Consider the following 24,059-nt stretch of genomic DNA (forward strand, 5'->3'; position numbering starts at 1 on the left):
TCAAATTCTTTGTTTCAACTTCAGGGAGCTGTCCGGACACAGCAGTTGCTTTAGAAACCCATTGTCTGGGTCGATGCCCTGATGGTCCTTCACTGTCCTTATGGCTTCCACTAATGTCATGTTGCTGTTGGATCATCAGGTGGCCCAGAACCATGGTCGCTGACCTGCTTATTCCAACTGCGCAGTGCACCAGGAGTTTTGCTGTGAACGGAAGGTGTTAACTGGTGTTAGTCTGTACAAAACATTGTAATGACACAGCTTGCAGAGTGTTACAATGCACTGAGGGGATGAGTTGGGCCACCTGGACCTCATGATGTATTTTTTTTTATTTGTTCATGGGATGTGGGCGTCGCTGGCGAGGCCAGCATTTATTGCCCATCCCTAATTGTCCTTCAGAAGGTGGTGGTGAGCCGCCTTCTTGAACCGCTGCAGACCGTGTGGTGATGGTTCTCCCACAGTGCTGTTAGGTAGAGAGTTCCAGGATTTTGACCCAGCGACGATGAAAGAACGGCGATATATTTCCAAGTCGGGATGGTGTGTGACTTGGAGGGGAACGTGCAGGTGGTGTTGTTCCCATGTGCCTGCTGCCCTTGTCCTTATTAGCCATATCCTCTCCATCACAAAGACCGTCCTACTTCCAGCTCCGTGACATCACCCATCTCTGTCCTTGCCTCAGCCCATCTGCTGTTGAAACCCTCATTCATGCTTTTGTCACGATCAGACTCGACAATTTTAATACTCTCCTGTCAGGCCTTCCATCCTCCATCCATTCCAAAACTCTGCTCCTTGTATTCTATCCCGCATCATGTCCTGCTCACCCATCACTGCTGTCCTTCCTGACCTACATTGGCTCCTGATCCCCATGCACCTTCATTTTAAAATTCTCATTCTTGTGTTTAAATCCCTTGATGGCCTTTCCCCTCCATATCTCTGTAACTTCCAACGGCCCTACAACTTCCGCCGGCCTTCTCCCCCCGCCACGCAGAACTTTGAGTTTTTCCGATTTTGGCCTCTTGTGCATCCCTCCCTTCCTTGGCCCCACTCTTGGCAGCTGTGACTTCAATCGTCAATGCCCCACCCTCTGGAATTCCTTCCCTAAATCCCTCCACCTGCCCTCCTTTAAGACCTTCCTTTGACCAAGCTTGTGCTCACCCCTCCCAATATCTCCTTTGGCACGACATCCGTTTTTGACTGATTAAGCCTCTGTGAAGCACCTTGGGATGTTAGTTATGTTAAAGACACAATATAAATGCAAGTTTTTGTTACACTATCTTGGAACAGACTCCAAAGTTATTCTGTGTAATACACTCAAATCCAGGTATTATTTATTAGGCTCCTTAGAGTTCTGTTATTGCTTTCTTTTCCCCAGCAAGGTATCATTGTCTATCACGGCAAAAGGTGGGCAGCTCTCCTGGTTGAATTGGGAGGTTTTATTGAATGGTGTGATTTGAACAGTAGTGACAGCCGCCTTTATTTCAGTGCACGGTCCAAGGGAAAGTCGTGTGCACGAGTGTGAAAATGCGTAAACTCTTTCCCACTCTCTCCTAAAGGTGCTGCCTCATTCTAGAATATGATGGTGAGCCTAAACGGTGAGTGCTCAGAAGCTGTTCAGTCATGAGGACATCCCAGCTGAGCCTGATCAGATTTAGGTGTATTTAAGTTTAGGCCGGTGAGACCATAGGGAGCTAGCATGACTTGGGACTGGACCCTTAATTCTCCCATAAGAAGGCAGATACACATCCACAAGACATGGAGGCAGACCACTGTTCTGAAAAAGAAACTACTTTTTTGTGGTTGCTGCCAGTTGACCAGGTAAATGGCAAATGGGTCCTAGAATCCATTGTGTGTGTTTGCAGAGGACTTTTTGTCCTTAAAGGGACAAGGATTTCAAAATCCATACCTTTCCAAAGTAGACCAAATTCTGATTTTAAAAGAATAAACCAGGTGGACTGAGTGGTCGAGTGGGTTGCAAAATGACGCAGTCCTCTAGGACCTCGTCTAGTCTGAAGGGGTGAAAGTTCTGTCTGTCTCTTGGCTGCAATGAGTCCCAAACAGCACAGCAAAAAAAAGCTGCTCCCAGTTTGGGGCTAAATGTTGCAATTTCATTCAAAGAGGGAAATGGAAAAATTCGATACTGGTGTCATTGGGGTGGCCTTCGGAGGTTGGGTCTGAGTCACACATTAGAGTGGCAAGAGATTTATTCCATGTCCAACTGTGCTGTAACTTCTTGATGCTGGCATTGGGTGCCTGGAATTGGAAAATATTCTAATCCCCAGCTTAACTTGATAGGAAAGAGAAAAAAAATGCATTTATATAGTGCTTTATCACATCCTCGCGACACCTCAAAGTGGTTCATTATGAATGAAGTCCAGTCACTCTTTGCTGTGTTGGCAAACATGAGAGTCAGTTTGTGTTCAACAAGATCACAGGGTCATTCATTTACAAGCAGCAGAATGACCAATTAACAGTATTTGGTGGTGTTGGTTGAGGGATGAATGTTGGCCAGGACATTAGGAAAAATTCCCTGCTTTTCTTTGAACACTGCAATGGGATCTTTTACATGCTCGAGTCCTGGAGTGCAACTCAAACCCCCTGATTCAAATCGGACAGTGCTACCAACTTAGCCAAGCTGACACTAAAACTAATGAGTGCAGAATTTATGAATAATCCAAATTGTTCAAATCGAATTTTCAGGTATGTTATATACACTTATTTATAACTAATGGCACTGCCATGGTATTGTTCATGGCTAGTCTGGGGTCTGGAGTAAGGATGCGATGTTTAGCTGTTAACCTGTCCCTTGCTCAAATACTTCCTGGAGGGAAGTTGTCCAAATAGGCGACTCAGGTGATTGTAGCAGCTTGTAAGCTCCTGAGGTCAATCGGGGGAATTGTAACTACTTGTAAATTTCAGGCTGCGGGTCAGAGGAGCCCATCATGAAATGAATGGCTTTTTTAAAAAAAAGATTGTTTTTGCATCTATGAAACCTGGGGTGTGATGGAATTGCATGAGATGCAAGACTTTTTATATATGTGTAATAAGATAGATTTTCAGACCATTCCACTCCAGTATCTCTGTGTTGTGCGTGCCACTCCAGGCTCCTCTGCCTAATATTTGCTCTATTTCGAAAGCTGAGCTGATAGAATTGTGTTGAGTTGTATACTGAAACGTTTGTATTGAGGAACTACAGAGAGTCACATTGCCAGCCCCAGCACTATCTGACATCCGATTATCATTTCAGATTCCTTTCTCTGAACACCATAGTTCAGTACCAGCTATAAATCAGTCTGGCTGGTGAATTGTACAGAGGGACATTGTGAAACCAAGTGCCCATTGTTGAGGAGACCTTTGTTGGTTATTAACTGTATTGAAGATAGGAGAGTTAAAGAATAATTAAAGATTCACCCAAGATTTTTCAAGGTTGTTAATGTTAACGGCAAGAGTTGCTGCCTCCCTGTCAGATGGCATTTTTACTTTGCACTCAACACGGCATTCGATTTCAGGAGAGTGACCCTCAGGCAGAGCTCTCCCACCTTTTCTCTCGGAGTGCGGAGCTGGTCTCTGTCTGGACACTGGGCTCTGCTGTTGAGACAGAGACCCAGAAATCGAACGCTCAGGACTGCCTGCTTGCGTTCAATTGACTTGAAGATGGCAGGATCACTGACCCATGTTTTCCTGGCTCTGCGATGCTGTCTTTTCCTGGAACCTGGGCCTGTTAACTCTACGGAGTGCTTCCGATAGAGGGAGAGCCGCACCTCTGTAATCAGCTGCACTCCTCCAGTGTATAAGCAGGCACGAGCTTCTGGGCAGAGTTGAACTGGCTAGACAGCAGTGTTAAGCAATCGTTTCCCATTTCCCTCATCTCCTCTCCTGAGGGAAAAGTTTTGCAGATTTATAGCCTTTAAAAATGTATAAATATTTAATATAACAGGGGAGTCCTCTGCATTAAAGATGTACATCCTAACTGCTCTTTCTGAACTTACTGTTGCCACCCAGCTGTAATTCAGTTTTAACCAGGGGGACAGAGGATGATCTGTGCACTGTGTATTTGCTGTTGTTAAAAATAAGGATTGTTGATGACCTTGTGAGATCAATCCTCGAGTAAGCCCTATCTTCAACAACAACTTGCATTTACATAGCGCCCTTAACCTAGTAATTTGTTGCCATTGGGAAGTTGCGAGTGCAGCTTTCTAACACCGTTTATCAACCGGTGTCGTGATGGTACCGTTGACACAACATAAACATCAGCGCATTTCTGCACCCGAATTAAACAGTCAGTTTTACGGTGACTAAGTCAAATTCTGTTTGTATGATTGGATTCTGGGATTTTTGCTGCTTTTGAGATCACATTCCGTTATTCCGTCTATAAACCCTAAATCACCGGCTTTGAAAATGGTCCTTCTGGAGTCCTGAACCACCCCAAGCACTGACGAACCTTCTCCCCAACGCCCCCCCACCCCCGCCACCACCCACAGATTGGTTATGATATTACCACCATGATTGCCTGAAGCCTTTCCTTTATGTTTGGAGCACCAAGTGTTAATAACAGGCTCCTCTTCAGAGTATCCTGCCCAATTAAGTGTCCTGCTTCACTTTGTCACCTTGCCTGTTGTTTGTGCGACTTGAAGGAGCAGGAGGCAGCATTGCCACCTACTGGACACGTTGACACATTACACCCGAGAAACTATCAATGGGCAGCTGCACTGATTCCAAATGCCTGACTCAAATCCTGCAAAATAAAATCCCTGTCACAAAAACTGTCAACCGCTCCCCTTTTTTTGCGTGATTCAAGAATGTTTTCACCGTGACAGTATTAAAGTAACTTTAGTCGGTGAGTACAATCTAGTGACATGTGAGTGAGTTGTACAAGGGCATCTGTTGAATGGGGTTTATATTCTCACAGTGCCATTCTCTCTAAACTGCGTGAAGCGGTAATCCATTAAAGTGAGATTCTGCTCATTTTGAATGAATAGAGCTAAGCCAGTTAAAAAGTAAATTCAAGAAACGGCTCTCCACGCAAAGGGAGGATGTGAAATGCACTGCCCCAGAAGAGCAGCGATGCAGAATTAGTTGGGGTGTTTAAAAGTGGGGATAGGTGCTCTGAGGAGCAAGGATATGAGGGAAGAGTGAGATTAGAATTAAAGAGGTGAACGGTTGCCATGGATAACGCAATGGAGGAGGAGACTCAACGGGCTGAGTGGCCGACTCCTGTTCCTACATCAATTAAGAACATAAGAACTAGGAGCAGCAGTAGGCCATACGCCATGCTCCGCCATTCAATAAGATCATGGCTGATCTTCGTTCTCAACTCCACGTTCCTGTCTGATCCCCATATCCCTTGATTCCCCTAGAGTCCAAAAATCTATCCATCTCAGCCTTCCATATTAAGGACATCATTCTGCATTAGTTGGATGAAGTATCCATGTTGTTTGTCAGTCGTGACACCTGCTGCTGTACATGGCAACGTGTCAGATTATTTAAGAGGGACACAAATATTTATAACCTGTGAGTCATTACGATGAAGATCTTGGATTGCGACAGTGCTCCCGCTGATTATAGCATCTCAACTCCTTGATCAATAGATCAGTGAGAGTGAAAATAGAGCGATTTATTGTCATCTGAATCTTGAAACGTGATTGATTTTCTGCTGCAATCGCTTTCTCCTGTCAGCGGCATCTCCATCACTGCTTTCCTACTGCAGGTCCTGTGCAGGTATATTTAACTTAAAAAGGAAGGAAATTCTGCAGGGAAGTATTTTCTGTTCCAAGTATTCTGCCGATTTCTTTTGGTTTATAGACTGCATCATCTTTGTCGCAGTTTCCACCATGAGAAAAGCACACACTTCGGTGTCCAGTATCCGCCCATTGAAATATTCCAGTCCAATATTTTATTATCTAACCTGATTGCTTGTCTGATGATAACATGGATTTATGGGCCTCCTGCTGGGGCCATGGGTTTATGGGCTGGGGCCCTGGGTTTATAGACCTCCTGCTGGGGCCCTGGGTTTATGGACCTCCTATTGGGGCCCTGGGTTTATGGGCCTCCTGTTGGGGCCATGGGTTTATGGGCTGGGGCCCTGGGTTTATAGACCTCCTGCTGGGGCCCTGGGTTTATGGGCCTCCTACTGGGGCCCTGGGTTTATGGGCCTCCTATTGGGGCCCTGGGTTTATGGGCCTCCTGTTGGGGCCCTGGGTTTATAGGCCTCCTGCTTGGGTCCTGGGTTTATGGGCCTCCTACTGGGGCCCTGGGTTTATGGGCCTCCTACTGGGGCCCTGGGTTTATGGGCCTCCTACCCGGGGCCCTAGATTTATGGGCCTCCTGCTGGTGCTGTGGGTTTATGGGTCTCCTGCTGATGCTGTGGGTTTATGAGTCTCCTGCTGGTGCTGTGGGTTTATGAGTCCCTTGCTGGTGCTGTGGGTTTATGGGTCTTCTGCTGATGCTGTGGGTTTATGGACTGTCTGCTGATGCTGTGGGTTTATGGACTGTCTGCTGGTGCTGTGGGTTTATGGGCCTCCTGCTGGTGCTGTGGGTTTATGGGTCTCCTGCTGGTGCTGTGGGTTTATGGGTCTCCTGCTGATGCTGTGGGTTTATGGGCCTTCTGGTGCTGTGGGTTTATAGACTGCCTGCTGGTGCTGTGGGTTTATGGGCCTCCTGCTGGTGCTGTGGGTTTATAGACTGCCTGCTGGTGCTGTGGGTTTATGGGCCTCCTGCTGGTGCTGTGGGTTTATGGGCCTTCTGCTGGTGCTTTAGGTTTATGGACTGTCTGCTGGTGCTGTGGGTTTATGGGCCTCCTGCTGGTGCTGTGGGTTTATGGACTGCCTGCTGGTGCTGTGGAGTTATGGGTCTCCTGCTGGTGCTATGGGTTTATGGGCCTTCTGCTGGTGCTGTGGGTTTATGGGCCTCCTGCTGGTGCTGTGGGTCTATGGGCCTTCTGCTGGTGCTGTGGGTTTATGGGTCTCCTGCTGGTGCTGTGGGTTTATGGGCCTTCTGCTGGTGCTGTGGGTTTATGGGTCTCCTGCTAGTGCTGTGGGTTTATGGGTCTCCTGCTGGTGCTATGGGTTCATGGGTCTCCTGCTGGTGCTGTGGGTTTATGGACTGCCTGCTGGTGCTGTGGCTTTATGGGTCTCCTGCTGGTGCTGTGGGTTTATGGACCTTCTGCTGGTGCTATGGGTTTATGGACTGTCTGCTGGTGCTGTGGGTTTATGGGTCTCCTGCTGGTGCTGTGGGTTTATGGGTCTTCTGCTGGTGCTGTGGGTTTATGGACTGCCTGCCGGTGCTGTGGGATTATGGACTGCCTGCTGGTACTGTGGGTTTATGGGTCTCCTGCTGGTGCTGTGGGTTTATGGGTCTCCTGCTGGTGCTGTGGGTTTATGGGCCTCCTGCTGGTGCTGTGGGTTTATGGGCCTCCACCTGGTGCTATGGGTTTATGGGTCTCCTGCTGTTGCTGTGGATTTATGGGTCTCCTGCTGGTGCTGTGGGTTTATGGGTCTCCTGCTGCGCTGTGGGTTTATGGACTGCCTGCTGTGCTGTGGGTTTATGGACTGCCTGCTGGTGCTGTGGGATTATGGACTGCCTGCTGGTACTGTGGGTTTATGGGTCTCCTGCTGGTGCTGTGGGTTTATGGGTCTCCTGCTGGTGCTGTGGGTTTATGGGCCTCCTGCTGGTGCTGTGGGTTTATGGGCCTCCTGCTGGTGCTGTGGGTTTATGGGCCTCCTGCTGGTGCTGTGGGTTTATGGGCCTCCTCCTGGTGCTGTGGGTTTATGGACTGCCTGCTGGTGCTGTGGGTTTATGGGTCTCCTGCTGATGCTGTGGGTTTATGGGTCTCCTGCTGGTGCTGTGGGTTAATGGGCCTCCTCCTGGTGCTGTGGGTTTATGGGTCTCCTGCTGGTGCTGTGGGTTTATGGGCCTCCTGCTGGTGCTGTGGGTTTATAGACTGCCTGCTGGTGCTGTGGGTTTATGGGTCTCCTGCTGATGCTGTGGGTTTACGGGTCTCCTGCTGGTGCTGTGGGTTTATGGACTGCCTGCTGGTGCTGTGGGATTGTGGACTGCCTGCTGGTACTGTGGGTTTATGGGTCTCCTGCTGGTGCTGTGGGTTTATGGGCCTTCTGCTGGTGCTGTGGGTTTATGGGCCTCCTGCTGGTGCTGTGGGTTTATGGGCCTCCTCCTGGTGCTGTGGGTTTATGGGTCTCCTGCTGGTGCTGTGGATTTATGGGTCTCCTGCTGGTGCTGTGGGTTTATGGGTCTCCTGCTGGTGCTGTGGCTTTATGGGCCTCCTGCTGGTGCTGTGGCTTTATGGGCCTTCTGCTGGTGCTGTGGGTTTATGGGTCTCCTGCTGGTGCTGTGGCTTTATGGGTCTCCTGCTGGTGCTGTGGGTTTATGGGTCTCCTGCTGGTGCTGTGGGTTTATGGGTCTCCTGCTGGTGCTGTGGATTTATGGGTCTCCTGCTGGTGCTGTGGGTTTATGGGCCTCCTGCTGGTGCTGTGGGTTTATGGACTGCCTGCTGGTACTGTGGGTTTATGGGTCTCCTGCTGGTGCTGTGGATTTATGGGTCTCCTGCTGGTGCTGTGGGTTTATGGGTCTCCTGCTGCGCTGTGGGTTTATGGACTGCCTGCTGTGCTGTGGGTTTATGGACTGCCTACTGGTGCTGTGGGTTTATGGGTCTCCTGCTGGTGCTGTGGGTTTATGGGTCTCCTGCTGGTGCTGTGGGTTAATGGGCCTTCTGCTGGTGCTGTGGCTTTATGGGCCTTCTGCTGGTGCTGTGGGTTTATGGGCCTCCTGCTGGTGCTGTGGGTTTATGGGCCTCCTGCTGGTGCTGTGGCTTTATGGGCCTTCTGCTGGTGCTGTGGGTTTATGGGTCTCCTGCTGGTGCTGTGGCTTTATGGGTCTCCTGCTGGTGCTGTGGGTTTATGGGTCTCCTGCTGGTGCTGTGGGTTTATGGGTCTCCTGCTGGTGCTGTGGATTTATGGGTCTCCTGCTGGTGCTGTGGGTTTATGGGCCTCCTGCTGGTGCTGTGGGTTTATGGACTGCCTGCTGGTACTGTGGGTTTATGGGTCTCCTGCTGTTGCTGTGGATTTATGGGTCTCCTGCTGGTGCTGTGGGTTTATGGGTCTCCTGCTGCGCTGTGGGTTTATGGACTGCCTGCTGTGCTGTGGGTTTATGGACTGCCTACTGGTGCTGTGGGATTATGGACTGCCTGCTGGTACTGTGGGTTTATGGGTCTCCTGCTGGTGCTGTGGGTTTATGGGTCTCCTGGTGCTGTGGGTTTATGGGCCTCCTGCTGGTGCTGTGGGTTTATGGGCCTCCTGCTGGTGCTGTGGGTTTATGGGCCTCCTGCTGGTGCTGTGGGTTTATGGGCCTCCTCCTGGTGCTGTGGGTTTATGGACTGCCTGCTGGTGCTGTGGGTTTATGGGTCTCCTGCTGATGCTGTGGGTTTATGGGTCTCCTGCTGGTGCTGTGGGTTAATGGGCCTCCTCCTGGTGCTGTGGGTTTATGGGTCTCCTGCTGGTGCTGTGGGTTTATGGGCCTCCTGCTGGTGCTGTGGGTTTATAGACTGCCTGCTGGTGCTGTGGGTTTATGGGTCTCCTGCTGATGCTGTGGGTTTACGGGTCTCCTGCTGGTGCTGTGGGTTTATGGACTGCCTGCTGGTGCTGTGGGATTGTGGACTGCCTGCTGGTACTGTGGGTTTATGGGTCTCCTGCTGGTGCTGTGGGTTTATGGGCCTTCTGCTGGTGCTGTGGGTTTATGGGCCTCCTGCTGGTGCTGTGGGTTTATGGGCCTCCTCCTGGTGCTGTGGGTTTATGGGTCTCCTGCTGGTGCTGTGGATTTATGGGTCTCCTGCTGGTGCTGTGGGTTTATGGGTCTCCTGCTGGTGCTGTGGCTTTATGGGCCTCCTGCTGGTGCTGTGGCTTTATGGGCCTTCTGCTGGTGCTGTGGGTTTATGGGTCTCCTGCTGGTGCTGTGGCTTTATGGGTCTCCTGCTGGTGCTGTGGGTTTATGGGTCTCCTGCTGGTGCTGTGGGTTTATGGGTCTCCTGCTGGTGCTGTGGATTTATGGGTCTCCTGCTGGTGCTGTGGGTTTATGGGCCTCCTGCTGGTGCTGTGGGTTTATGGACTGCCTGCTGGTACTGTGGGTTTATGGGTCTCCTGCTGGTGCTGTGGATTTATGGGTCTCCTGCTGGTGCTGTGGGTTTATGGGTCTCCTGCTGCGCTGTGGGTTTATGGACTGCCTGCTGTGCTGTGGGTTTATGGACTGCCTACTGGTGCTGTGGGTTTATGGGTCTCCTGCTGGTGCTGTGGGTTTATGGGTCTCCTGCTGGTGCTGTGGGTTTATGGGTCTCCTGCTGGTGCTGTGGGTTAATGGGCCTTCTGCTGGTGCTGTGGCTTTATGGGCCTTCTGCTGGTGCTGTGGGTTTATGGGCCTCCTGCTGGTGCTGTGGGTTTATGGGCCTCCTGCTGGTGCTGTGGCTTTATGGGCCTCCTGCTGGTGCTGTGGCTTTATGGGCCTTCTGCTGGTGCTGTGGGTTTATGGGTCTCCTGCTGGTGCTGTGGCTTTATGGGTCTCCTGCTGGTGCTGTGGGTTTATGGGTCTCCTGCTGGTGCTGTGGGTTTATGGGTCTCCTGCTGGTGCTGTGGATTTATGGGTCTCCTGCTGGTGCTGTGGGTTTATGGGCCTCCTGCTGGTGCTGTGGGTTTATGGACTGCCTGCTGGTACTGTGGGTTTATGGGTCTCCTGCTGGTGCTGTGGATTTATGGGTCTCCTGCTGGTGCTGTGGGTTTATGGGTCTCCTGCTGCGCTGTGGGTTTATGGACTGCCTGCTGTGCTGTGGGTTTATGGACTGCCTACTGGTGCTGTGGGTTTATGGGTCTCCTGCTGGTGCTGTGGGTTTATGGGTCTCCTGCTGGTGCTGTGGGTTAATGGGCCTTCTGCTGGTGCTGTGGGTTTATGGGCCTTCTGCTGGTGCTGTTGGTTTATGGGCCTCCTGCTGGTGCTGTGGGTTTATGGGCCTCCTGCTGGTGCTGTGGCTTTATGGGCCTTCTGCTGGTGCTGTGGGTTTATGGGTCTCCTGCTGGTGCTGTGGCTTTATGGGTCTCCTGCTGGTGCTGTGGGTTTATGGGTCTCCTGCTGGTGCTGTGGGTTTATGGGTCTCCTGCTGGTGCTGTGGATTTATGGGTCTCCTGCTGGTTCTGTGGGTTTATGGGCCTTCTGCTGGTGCTGTGGGTTTATGGGCCTCCTGCTGGTGCTGTGGGTTTATGGGCCTCCTGCTGGTGCTGTGGATTTATGGGTCTCCTGCTGGTGCTGTGGGTTTATGGGCCTTCTGCTTGTGCTGTGGGTTTATGGGCCTCCTGCTGGTGCTTTGGTTTATGGGCCTCCTGCTGGTTTAACAGATTTGCTTGTTGTCTATTTAAAAAACTACCTGTTTTTTTCTCCCTTTACTTCCATGAACTTTGCGTTCCTCCAACTTTGGCTTCTTGTCCATCCCCCACTTCCTTCGCTCCACCGTTGGCGGCCGTGCCTTCAGCTGCCTAGTCCCTAAGCTCTGGAATTCCTTCCCTAAACCTCTCCGCCTTTTCACCTCTCTCTCCTCCTTAATGCGCCCCTTTGACCGTGTAATACTCAAGTGAGGCCCAAAGCCGAAATTGGTTCAGGCCTCCCGACTGTGACCTGGAGCGGCCACCGTTAGCGCATCGCAGTCTTCAAGCCCGTTTTGGGCCTAAGTTGAAAGTTCCATCCCCCACCCCCCTCAATCATTTTTCAGTCTGGGGTTGTTTTCTTTGGAACAGAAGAGGCTGAGGGGAGATTTCGTTGAGGTGTATAAAATTATGAGGGGCCTAGATAGAGTGGATGGGAAGGACCCATTTCCCTTAGCAGAGAGGTCAATAAGCAGGGGGTATAGATTTAAAGTAATTGGTAGAAGGATTAGAGGGGAGCTGAGGAGAATTTTTTTTCACCCAGAGGGTGCTGGAGGTCTGGAGCCTACTGCCGGAAACGGTGATAGAGACAGAAACCCTCATTGCATTTAAAAAGTACTTGGATGTGCACTTGAAGTGCTGTAACCTATAAGGCAACAGACCAAGAGCTGTAAAGTGGGATTAGGCTGGATAATTCTTTTTTTGGCCGGTACAGAAATGATGGGCCGAATGGCCTCCTTCTGTGCTGCAGATCTCTATGATTTTCTGATTCTATGGTACCTGCTGAGAGCTGGCAGATCTGACTTAAAAGGGCCAAAACTGCAAGGTTCTTTCTCCCCCGCCGGAGCAGTATACTGTCCGCTGAGCCTCGCCGTCCAGCCAGGGAACATGAAAGCACTGAGCATGTGCGTAAATCCCATTTTAAAACTTGAATGATGTTTGGTGGAAATGAAATAGAGCTCACTTAGAAATCGTGCTGCAGCTGTGTGAATCGGAAGTGATGTGACGCTCGCTTCTGGCTGTGGTCTAAAAGTCGGCATCTAAGTTCCATTTGGGTGCCTTGGCACCAGAGTTTTGTATTGGCGCAATGCCCAATTTTTGGGTGACGCTGGCAAGGCCACATTTGCTGCCCATCCCTAGTTGCCACCTGAGAAGGTGGTGACAGCTTTTCTCCTTGAAGCAATTGTTTTCACATTGTACATCTAAGTGTGGGACTAGTCACACCAGATTAGGGGTGGCAGGTTCCCTTCTCAGAAGGACACTGGTCAACCAGTTGGGTTTTTATGACAAATTGGCAGCTTTCATGGTCATTTTCCCTGGTGCCAGCCACAAACTGCCAAGCTTGTTGAATTCCAATTTCGCAACTTGCCACTGTGCGATTGGAACTTATAACCTCAGGCTTGCTGGTCCTGGACCATAACCACTGGACTAAATGGTGCGCCTTGACCCAGAATGTGCAGTATAACATTCCTGCAAAAAAGCAGGCCCCCTTATTAGGCCATACCTCCAGTGTCTCTGAGCGCCTGGTGAATAAAGTCGGCCGCAGGGTTAAAGTGGACGTTCTTGTCAACCGCGGGTGAATCGTGCACTTCGACCCCATAGTCGGCAATATCCATCCCTCGGTAATACTCCACTCCTCCCCTCCACTTGCTGCGCGAAGCCTTCACTACGTAGGTAATCCCTAACCTCACCAGCTCACTTTTGTCAGAGGCTATATCCCTGAAACACAGATAATGCACATTTTAATTATAATTCCCCAAAATGGAACTTGAAGTTGAATTAACAGCTCAGAGGAGCAGTGCTGAAATATCGCACATTGATGGCTCCACCGGAGAGCAAGTTCAGCCCACGCACAGTGCTGCTTTCTAATTAATTTCTACAGCATTAATTTATGTTAGAAGCGTGCTGTTTCATTTGTAGTTTCTTCTAACTGGTGCACTCCAGACGTTCTAAGGTGACTGTACAGCCTTTATCTTTCAGTTCACCTCATTAATCGCCTCTGAAGTGCAATAAGGGAGGCCTCAGAACAGCCTGTGGATAATCAAACCTGGATTGGGGCTTCAGTCAGTCTTCCCTTCACACCGTTCATTGTGTGAAGGTTTTGGTTTTCCAAATGAGGTGTCCAATTGTCAGCTCACTAATTTTCTTTTTATTTGTTCTTGGGATGTGTGCAAAACTGCTTACCAAAGCAGCATTGCTTACCCATCCCTGGTTTCCCTAAGGGCACTTAAGAGTCAGCCAGTTGTGTTTTTACAACAAGCTTTCGTGGTCATTTTTTTTCCTGTTGCAAATTTCCAGGTTCATTGAATTTAATTTCACAATTTGCCATGGTGGAGTTTGAACTTGTGACCTGTGCGTTGCTGGTCCAGTGCCATAACCCCTACACTAGCTTTGGTCTTGGTAATCTGTTTTGCAGATGACTTAACAGTAAGAGGGATTTGCTCAGGGATTGCTACTGCAGTGTGTTAGAGCCACGTTGCGCGTCGTCATTGGAGGGTAGAACGCAGCTCGGTGCCTGAGATGTCTCATTCCCCAAGTGCTTCATCTTAACCATGTCATCATCAGGCAGTGATGAACATAAGGAAATGACGGGCAGGAAAAGACCAGCTGGTCCATCAAGCCTGCCCCACATTCATGATGGCTGGAACATCATGATTAGACATTTCCTACCTCCTCACCCCTGCCCCCTGCCTCCCCCCCCCACCCCCCAGCCCCAGCCCCAGCCATGTAATCCCCTGGGAGAGGCAAAAAAAACCTAGAAAAACCCAGGGCCAATAAGGGAAAAGGTACACTGGAAAATTCATCTCCGACCCCCTCAAGCGACCGAAACCGGTTCGGTGCATCATGTTATCTGTAAAACCACATATATATGTCCAAATGGTACCACAAAAAGCTAATGGGGAGGTCCTTCTTTGCCCGGTTTTCATGAAGCTGCCGAATTGTTGCTGGAGTACAGTTCTATGGGCAGTGACTGCCCTCGGCAAGCTCAGCCAAGTTGTGAGTCTAGACAGTGAGTATTGGCAGGCTGTTATACCTTGGGAAAACACCATGCTCAAGCCTGATCCTGACTCCACACATGTACTTTCCAGTAGTAGGAGCCCTGGCTGATTGTCCCTTAAACCTAAGCCAGGTGTGCTGAGGCCAATTGTAGTGGCCCCGACTCGTGCCTTGGCTGAGATCAGTTAGCTCATCACAAGCCAGGGAGCGAACCTGGGCCCTTCCTCATCTGTATCCCTCAGTAACATTGAGGGTAGAGCATTTACTCATTGACCCATTTCAGCACAAATTAAATAGTAGTTGTATTTTTTACTCGTAAATATTCTGAAACAATGAGACTCCTGCTTTTAGGATGACTCGGTGGTTTCATATAATTCGGATTGCTTGCCAAACTGCCCCAGTGAAATGTATACCAGCGCAGGAAAGAGTGTGCACAGTGTTGCGTGAAATACATCAATACAGCATGCTAACCATTTGTGGACTGTGAAGTCAGTTTCTTTTGTCTTGACAGAATGCTTGTACAGTAACTCCCCAATTTAAAATTGTGAAAGACAGCTTCCCCCCCCACAGCTCAATTGTGCTAAACACACTATCCAGTGAGAAACTGAGCTGCACAGCACATGAAGACCCCACTTTGTAATGAGTTATCTGGTCTCCTCTGGGACGGTGGCTGGGTTGCTACAATTGACCTCAGCAATAGGCTTAGGAAGGAGGGGAAAAAATAATCAGGCAGGGTTCCCGATCCTGATCGCTGCCCATCGACTTCTGCTGCAAAGGGTGTGTGTAGGCGTCAGCAGAGGATAGGAATGGACTTGGCTGCAGTGCCTGCCCCTGTCCAAACAGCCGGTGGAGACACAGTCAAGGCTCACCGATGAAAGATACTGGAGGACAGCCAGCAGCACTGCAGCTGTACTCCAGTGCCTCCACAGAAGTGGAGAAGAAAATTGAAGGAAGGCAGAACTGGTCTAAAGAATCATAGAAATCAAAAATTCCAGCCTTCAACAATTTTCTCTCCTCCCATCCTGCAGGCATTGATTCCATGCTGGGATATGGTCCATGGACAATCCTGCTCCCCATCCGTGATCGTACTGTAATGTAAAAGGGGGCATCAGTTTCCTAATTCTTTGTCCAGTCGTAGAAACATAGAAACGTAGAAACATGGAAAATAGGAGCAAGAGTAGGCCATTTGGGCCTGCTCCGCCATTCAAAATGATCATGGCTGATCGTCTAACTCAGTACCCTGTTCCCGCTTTTTCCCCATATCCCTTGATCCCTTTTGCATGAAGAAATATATCAATCTCCTTCTTGAATACATCTAATGGCTTGGCCTCCACTGCCTTCTGTGGTAGACAATTCCACAGGTTCACCATCCTCTGAGTGAAGAAATTTCTCCTCATCTCGGTTCTAAATGGCATACCCCGTATCCTGAGACTGTGACCCCTGGTTCTGGACTCCCCAGCCATCGGGAATATCCTCCCTGCATCTAGTCTGTCTAGTCCTGTTAGAATTTTATATGTTTCGATGAGATCACCTCTCATTCTTCTAAACTCTAGTGAATATCGGCCTAGTCGACCCAATCTCTCCTCATACGTCAGTCCTGCCATCCCAGGAATCAGTCTGGTAAACCTTCGTTGCACTCCCTCCATGGCAAGGACATCCTTCCTCAGATAAGGAGACCAAAACTGAACACAATACTCCAGATGTGAAAGCCACGTCCAAATGTTTAGATGAAATGTCAAATGTAAGTTGCCTTTGATGGAGGCTATGACGAAATAAGAACAAAGGAAGAAAGTTAAGAGGAGATCTTACTGAGGTGTTCAAAATTATGAAGGGTTTTGATGAGGTATATTGGAAAAAAACTCTTCCCATTGGTCAGTGAGTCTGTCACTAAAGAACATAAATTTAAGATCCTCACCAAAAGGATGAAGGGAGAGGTCAGGAGAATTTTTTTTTTACACAGAGGGTTGTCAGGACATGAATGACCTACCAGAAACAGTGGTGCAAGCAGAATCCATAACAGCTTTTAAATAGGAAGTGGATAAATATTTGAAAAAGAAAAATTTAAAAGGGAATGGGGAAAGGGCAGGGGAACGGGACTAAGTGGTGAGCTCTTCCAGAAAGCCAGCATGGCCGTGATGGGCCGAATGGCTTCCTTCCGTGCTGCAAAATTCTATGAGTCTGGGATGATAATGCAACCTCTCTATAGCAGGCCTACGACAGAGCAGCTCTCCCTCAGTACTGCACTGAAGTGCCAACCTGCATCATGTGCTCAAGTCCCTCATGTGAGGCTCGAACCCACAATCTTCTGACTCAGACGTGGGAGTGCTACCCACTGAGCCAAGGCTGATACCTGATAGCTCAGAAACTGCCATGAATTTAAGCCATGGCATATATAAGGGGCTACAAACGTTGAAGACACAGTTTATTTTCTTGGGGTGGGGGCAGGCGGTTGGGGAGAGGCAGTCTAGCAATTAATTTGGTGCATTTTACATCATTTTCCGGCAAGCATGGAGAGTAATTTGTTCTTTAATCTATTGCTTAATTTTTATTGAAAACTACCCCCTGCCATTTAGGAATAAATTATTTTTTGATTATATTTTAAGGCTACTTTCTCCCAGTTGCAGCCGATAATTTATTGCTGACAAAAAAAAAGTTTAATTAATTTTGTGTTTTTTGTAAAAAGTGCCTCATAGCAAATAAAGGATTTGAACCCAGTTGATTAATGATGGGATCATTTCAGTCAGGGCTGTCGGCAACAAATTTAGAATTATGCACACTCCTTCCAAATGTTGCATTCTGGTTAATTTTAAATAGTCTTTCGACTTCATAATTGATTATTACAAGAACATTTGTGACATTTAGGATTTCAACAAACCCAACAATCATTTCTCCAAAAGCAACACCAACCCACACTCTTTCACATTCACAGAGGCACTGTCCTCCTCCATCTCCCACCCAATTCACAGACTCTCTTCTTGTCACCTCAAGTCACAATGCCACTCTCATAGAATCGTTACAGCACAGAAGGAGGCCATTCGGCCCATCGAGCCCGTGCCAGCTTTCTGCAAGAGCAATCCAGCTTGTCCCACTCCCCCGCCCTTTTCCCTTAGCCCTGCAAATTTTTTGCCTTCAAGTGCTTATACACTTCCCTTTTGAAAGCCGTGATTGAATCTGCCTCCGCCAGTCTTTCAGGCAGTGCATTCCAGACCATAACCACTCGCTGCGTGAAAAAGTTTTTCCTCATGTCACCTTTGGTTCTTTTGCCAGTCACCTTAAATCTGTGTTGTCTGGTTCTTGACCCTTCCGCCAATGGGAACAGTTTCTCTCTATCTACTCTGTCTATACCCCACATGATTTTGAGCACATCCATCAAATCTCCTCTCAACCTTCTCTGCCCTAAAGAGAACAACCCCAGATTCTCCAGTCTATCCATGTAACTGAAGTCCCTCATCCCTGGAACCATTCTAGTAAATCTTTTCTGCACCCTCTTTAATTGGACACAATACTCCAGTTGTGGCTGAACCAGTGTTTTAGAAAGGTTCATCATAACTTCCTTGCTTTTGTACTCTTTGCCTCTATTTATAAAGCCCAGGATCCTGTATGCTTTTTTAACCACTTTCTCAACCTGCCCTGCCACCTTCAAAGACCTGTGCACATATACCCCCAGATCTCTCTTTTCCTGCACCCTCTTTAGAATTGTACCCTTCAGTTTATATTGCCTCTCCTCGTTCTTCCTACTAAAAATTATCACCTCGCACGTCTCTGCGTTAAATTTTATCTGCCATGTGTCTGCCCATTCCACCAGCCTGTTTATGTCCTCTTGAAGTCTATCACTATCCTCCTCACTGTTTACTAGACTTCCAAGTTTTGTGTCATCTGCAAATTTTGAAATTGTGCCCTGTCCACCCAAGTCCAAGTCATTAATATATACCAAGAAAAGCAGTGGTCCTGGTACCGATCCCTTGGGAACACCACTGTATACCTTCTTCCAGTCCGATAAACAACCCTTCACCGCTACTCTCTATTTCCTGTCACTTTGCCAATTTCGTATCCATGCTGCCACTACCCCTTTTATTCCATTGGCTACAACTTTGCTGACAAGCCTATTATGTAGCACTTTATCAAACGCCTTTTGGAAGTCCATATTCACAACATCAACCGCATTGCCCTCATCAACCCTCTCTGTTACCTCATCAAAAAACTAGATCAAGTTAGTTGAACATGATTTGCCTTTAATAAATCTGTGCTGGCTTTCCTTAATTATTCCACACTTGTCCAAGTGACTGTTAATTTTGTCCCGGATTAACGATTCTAAAAGCTTCCCCACCACCGAGGTTAAACTGACTGGCCTATAGTTGCTGGACTTTTTTGAACAAGGGTGTAACATTTGTAATTCTCCAGTCCTCTGGCACCACCCCCATATCTAAGGAGGATTGGAAGATTATGGCCAGCACCTCTGCAATTTCCATCCTTACTTCCCTCAGCAACCAAGGATGCATCCCATCTGGACCTGGTGACTTGTCTACTTGAAGTACAGCCAGCCTTTCTAGTACCTCCTCTTCATCAATTTTTAGCCCATCCAGTATCTCAACTACCTCCTCTTTTACTGTGACTTTGGCAGTATCTTTTTCCTTGGTAAAGACAGATGCAAAGTACTCATTTGGTACCCCAGCCGTACCAGTACCTTTTCCTTTAACTTCCTCCCCAAGTTCACAAAGACCATCTTCCCCCTCCAATATCCACCGCCGCACCACCCCCCCCACCCAGTTTATAGTTGCACTGTACCCCCTCACACAGGGGCACTGTCTCCCTCTCCACCCTGGATCACAGAGGTTACATAAAATTAATAGAAATTACAACAACGAAATGGGCCATTATTTTGGGAAGTGCACCTTCCCAGAGGGCGGGAAATTTGATTCCAGTGTCTTCTGGCTATTCCACATACGTAAACAATCTTACAACACCAGGTTATAGTCCAACAATTTTATTTGAAAATCACAAGCTTTCGGAGGCTTCCTCCTTCGTCAGGTGAATGTCAGGAAATCCTTGAACGTTTCGCATTTATAGTCAGAGAACAATACCTGGTGATTACAGATAATCTTTCCAACTGCCCGTTGTCAAGGCAATCAAAGTGTTCAGACAGAGAGGTGTTACCTACAGGACCACCGAATATACAAACGGCCAGAACACAAAACAGAGAGAGAGAGGGAGAAACATCCAAAAGGAAGAGAAAGACAGACCTGTTGAATTAAAGACAGATAACTTTTATTCGCTGGTGGGGTTACGTGTAGCGTGACATGAACCCAAGATCCCGGTTGAGGCCGTCCTCATGGGTGCGGAACTTGGCTATCAATATTCCACATACGATCACTGGTATTCACAGATGGGGAGAAAGAGGCTGGGAGAAAGAGAGAGGGGGTTGGGGGACTGGAGATCTAAGAGAGGGGAATGTGTCTCTGGGAGTCTAAAAGGGCAATGCGAATCTGAGCGGGGAACAGGAGCCTGAGAGAGGTGAGCAGGACTCTGGGAGCCTATGAATGATGACCAGCACTGGAAATTCCAGATTAAAAGGAAAGAAAGACTAAGGAACGTCGATGAGTGAAAATACCATCCACGAAATGACCTTCCTACTTTCAACCCCCAAAACCGTGATCTTAATTTCCTATACACTATAAAGTGTAATTCTGTTGGCTGGTTGTGGAATTCATGACTTGAGCCAGTCTTTTCCGCGCGCACACACACACACACACACACACACGGCCCCCACGCTCACACACCCCTCCCCCCAACACACACACACACACATCCCTGACATTGAAGAATTACAATGCAAGTCAAGTGGAAATTGTGCCTCTTTCCTGCAATTAATATTTAATCCCTGGTTTGAGTGGCAGTTTGTAAAGTGCATGTTTTAAGACCATGTCAGGTGATATTATTGCTGACAGAATCTGTTGTTGAGCTATATGCGCCCATTACACTATTAGTCTAGGTACTTGGTCTGCTAAATCTTAAGTGCTTTTATACTAAGTAATGAATTTGGTAAACTTCACATCTCATTCGAGTTAACACCATCTTGCAAATGTTACCCTTTAGTTACTGAAATAGAATGCATGAATTTCTAATCTTTTCTAAAAATTAAATCCTGTTGCTTTTCACTTGGGATTATAAATGGATTTCCTCGGAATCTGCCAGCTGTTGGTGAATGTGCTTATCCCTGGCTTGTGCCACCTAGTCTCAAGTCACGGTGTGCTGGGAGAATTTCCCATGGCGAGGACAGGCTGAGTGAGCTAGCTTGGGTTGAATTTCACCTTCGGTTGCTGGAACTCTTGCTCAAGGCTACATTATTTGATAGGTAAAAATGATTGAATTGAACAAAGTGCTGGTAATGGGTTTCAAGCATCATTAAAAATAGTAATTTTCAAATTCCTGTTCGAAAGAGTATTTATTTTTATTAAAAGTTCTGAGTTGTGTTTGGAACGTAAGCACTTAAAACATTGATTTGCTGTCCAGTGTATTTGGTGGACGTGGGTGAGGAAAGGATCAGGTTTGACTTTGATGCTCCTCTATGGACAAATAACCTACTGATGCTCGCTGTCGAGGCCCACATAGATGAGAGATATTGGACAGCTGCCTCGGGCTATCGAACTGCTTCCCAGCAACATTTAGAAAGAAAGAAAGAGAAAAGCTTGCATTTATGTAGCACCTTTCACGACCTCAGGACATCCCAAAGCACCTTGCAGCCAATGAAGTGCAATTCGGGCCATCAGGAGAGGAGGGGAGAAAATGGGGAATTGAAACAAAATGTTGCAGCATGGAGTGTAAGGGTTTGTGTTTGAAGAACAGTTAATCAAGACCTGACTTTCTGTGCATAATGCATAACAGTCTCAAACTGCATCGGGTACGGTAGTGTAGTAGTTATGTTACTGGACTAATAATTCAGAGAACGTGAGTTCAAATCCTACCATGGTAGTTTGAGAATTTGAAGCCGGTTTGAAAAAAATCTGTGAATAAAAAAACTAGTTTTAGTAAATAAAAACGACCATGAAGCTGTTGGATTGTCAGAAAAACCCAACTGGTTCACTCATGTCCTTTAGGGAAGGAAACCTGCCGTCCTTACCCGGTCTGGCCTATATGTGACTCCAGTCCCACACCAACGTGGTTGACTCTTGACTGCCCTCTGAAGTGGTCTAGCAAGCCACTCAGTTGTATCAAGAAGAAAGCCCACCATCCTCTTCGGGCATCTAGGGATGGACAATAAATGCCAGTGACGCCCACATCCCGAGAATGAATTTAAAAAAATGTGTTTCATCCTATGAATGGTTGTTCTCCACTGCAATAAAAACAGCCAAATACAGGCCCACCGCAGTAGGCAGGCCAAGTGGTAGACAATAAAGGGACACTGAATGCTGGTTAAACTAACAGCGTCTCAAAAGGAATCTCAGAAGTTGCTGTTTGATCTTGCAACTCGTGGCCGTACTGCATCACAAATTGAACAATATTCAGCTGATACAAAAAGAAGAAATTGCTGGAAATACACAGCAGATCCTCCAATATCAGAAAAGGCAGGTTAATGTTCTGGGTCAGAACCATTGAGTCAGGACTGTGCCAATGTGAATTGGAGGGAGAGGAACGAAGGGTGCCAACTTGAACTGGGGGCAGAGGGAGAAGAGTATCTGCTTCAATGGTGGATTGGAGGTGGAGTGCCTCTGTGAAGTGGGATGGGGAGAGTATCTCTTCATTAAGACCACAGTCAGAGTACTGTGTCAGAACAACACTCGAACCTCAACCTCTTTCAGGTGCTGATTAACCTGAAGGTACAATTTCCACAGGGGCTGTCCTGCACGAATGGCCATTTACGCTGTTTCTCCAGGGTTTCTGCCGTTCTTCTGCCGAAGTTACCTGGTTAGACCGTACCTGGAGTACTGTGAGCAGTTCTGGGCACCGCACCTTCGGAAGGACATATTGGCCTTGGAGGGAGTGCAGCGTAGGTTGACTAGAATGATACCCGTACTTCAAGGATTAAGTTACGAGGAGAGATTACACAAATTGGGGTTGTATTCTCTGGAGTTTAGAAGGTTGAGGGGTGATCTGATCGAAGTTTATAAGATATTAAGGGGAATGGATAGGGTGGATAGAGAGAAAATATTTCCGCTGGTTGGGGATTCTAGGAGTAGAGGGCACAGTCTAAAAATTAGAGCCAGACCTTTCAGGAGTGAGATTAGAAAACATTTCTACACACAAAGGGTGGTAGAAGTTTGGAACTCTCTTCCGCAAACGGCAATTGATACTAGCTCAATTGCTAAATTTAAATGTGAGATAGATAGCTTTTTGGCAACCAAAGGTATTAAGGGATATGGGCCAAAGGCAGGTATATGGAGCTAGATCACAGATCAGCCATGATCTTATCAAATGGCGGAGCAGGCACGAGGGGCTGAATGGCCTACTCCTGTTCCTATGTTCCTATGTTACGGCGGGAGATTGGGAGAACCCCCATGGAAATTCCAGGTGCTGGTGTATGTCTCCTGACTTGATGGTGTTTCTTCTTAGCTCTTGTTAGTTTCGAAATTAAGTACCTTGGAATTTGTAGGGAGGCTTTGTTTTAAGTCCGTTTCCCCCACCTGGTGACGGACAGGCCTCGCCATTTAGTTAATGCATAATGATCTTAATTGAATTCATTCCGTAAGTTGTGTTCATGAATATCTAGTTTCCTCTCAAAATTGCCCTCATTGATGACTCAGCTTCTGACCCTTTTCTCTTTCTCCCGGTCCTCCAGATCTCTGTCCTCTCCCCCATTCTGCCCCTTCTTTATGCCAATGACCTCCTCTACTCATCATCCAACCCTATCTATTAAAAGTGGGGAAAATAGTGAGCAGCGCCTACCCGAACTTCTGATAGATGCTGCTCCTTGCTCCTTGCAACACAAACTTGTAAAATTACCCCTCTAATCTGCCACTCTGACTCATACTTTCCCAGGATTTCAAAACTGCGGAACTCATTAGCCCTCTAGTCTTTCCCTCCTCCGACAATCTTCTGCCTCGTGCCACCTCATCTCTACTTATTGATCACGCCTTCCATGGTTTTTGGAAATGGGTTGTTAAAATTCAACTAAAAAGACAAGACATTCCTACAGCTTGTTGATGAAGGTCTGTTTTTCATTACATTGGGAGAATAACAGACAAACAGGCAGGGACAGCTCAGCAGGAGACCCTTCAGGCTCTTACTAAATATAAACTCTGGTGGCATCCAGCACTAATCTCTTTTCCACTCTCTTCCCAAGACTGGTGTCAAGTTGAAAATGAACTGCACAAACCCACATTAAATACCCAATGGGTACTTAGTGATCTCCCAGGTACAGCCGTACAGGCTAAACTTCGTCTGCGTGATTGCAGGCTGTTTTACCAGTGAAAAGTAAACTTTCCAACTCGTGCACACTGAGTACAAGCGACGTTTCTTTGAATTCCATGTGACTTCTGGATTTGGACTACCTACCGCCATATGCCATTTCTTCAGCTGATCACATGAACCTGTCAAAAATAGTGCAGTGACTACACTCTTTCCTTGCATGTGAACTTTTGAACCTTTGAACTTTTAAGGACTGCATAAAGCTATTTTGTAGGAATTTGTTTTTAACTGGGACTACAGTATTTGGCTTTA

General features: G+C 47.7%; 1 protein-coding gene and 1 long non-coding RNA gene across 2 annotated transcripts in view; one reads left to right on the top strand and one right to left on the bottom strand.

Moving 5' to 3' along the window:
- Positions 1-23,868, bottom strand: LOC137335552 (dual specificity protein phosphatase 26-like). The gene is given in 4 exon segments (XM_068000869.1): positions 1-123; positions 125-201; positions 12,913-13,127; positions 23,744-23,868. Coding segments are annotated over 4 exon segments (540 nt in total).
- Positions 1-24,059, top strand: part of LOC137336129 (uncharacterized) — a 196,962-nt gene that overhangs the window by 158,236 nt on the left and 14,667 nt on the right. The gene's annotated exons all lie outside the window — the stretch shown is intronic.

The sequence above is a fragment of the Heptranchias perlo genome, chromosome 20, assembly GCF_035084215.1.
Source record: "Heptranchias perlo isolate sHepPer1 chromosome 20, sHepPer1.hap1, whole genome shotgun sequence".
Classification (NCBI taxonomy): Eukaryota; Metazoa; Chordata; class Chondrichthyes; order Hexanchiformes; family Hexanchidae; genus Heptranchias; species Heptranchias perlo.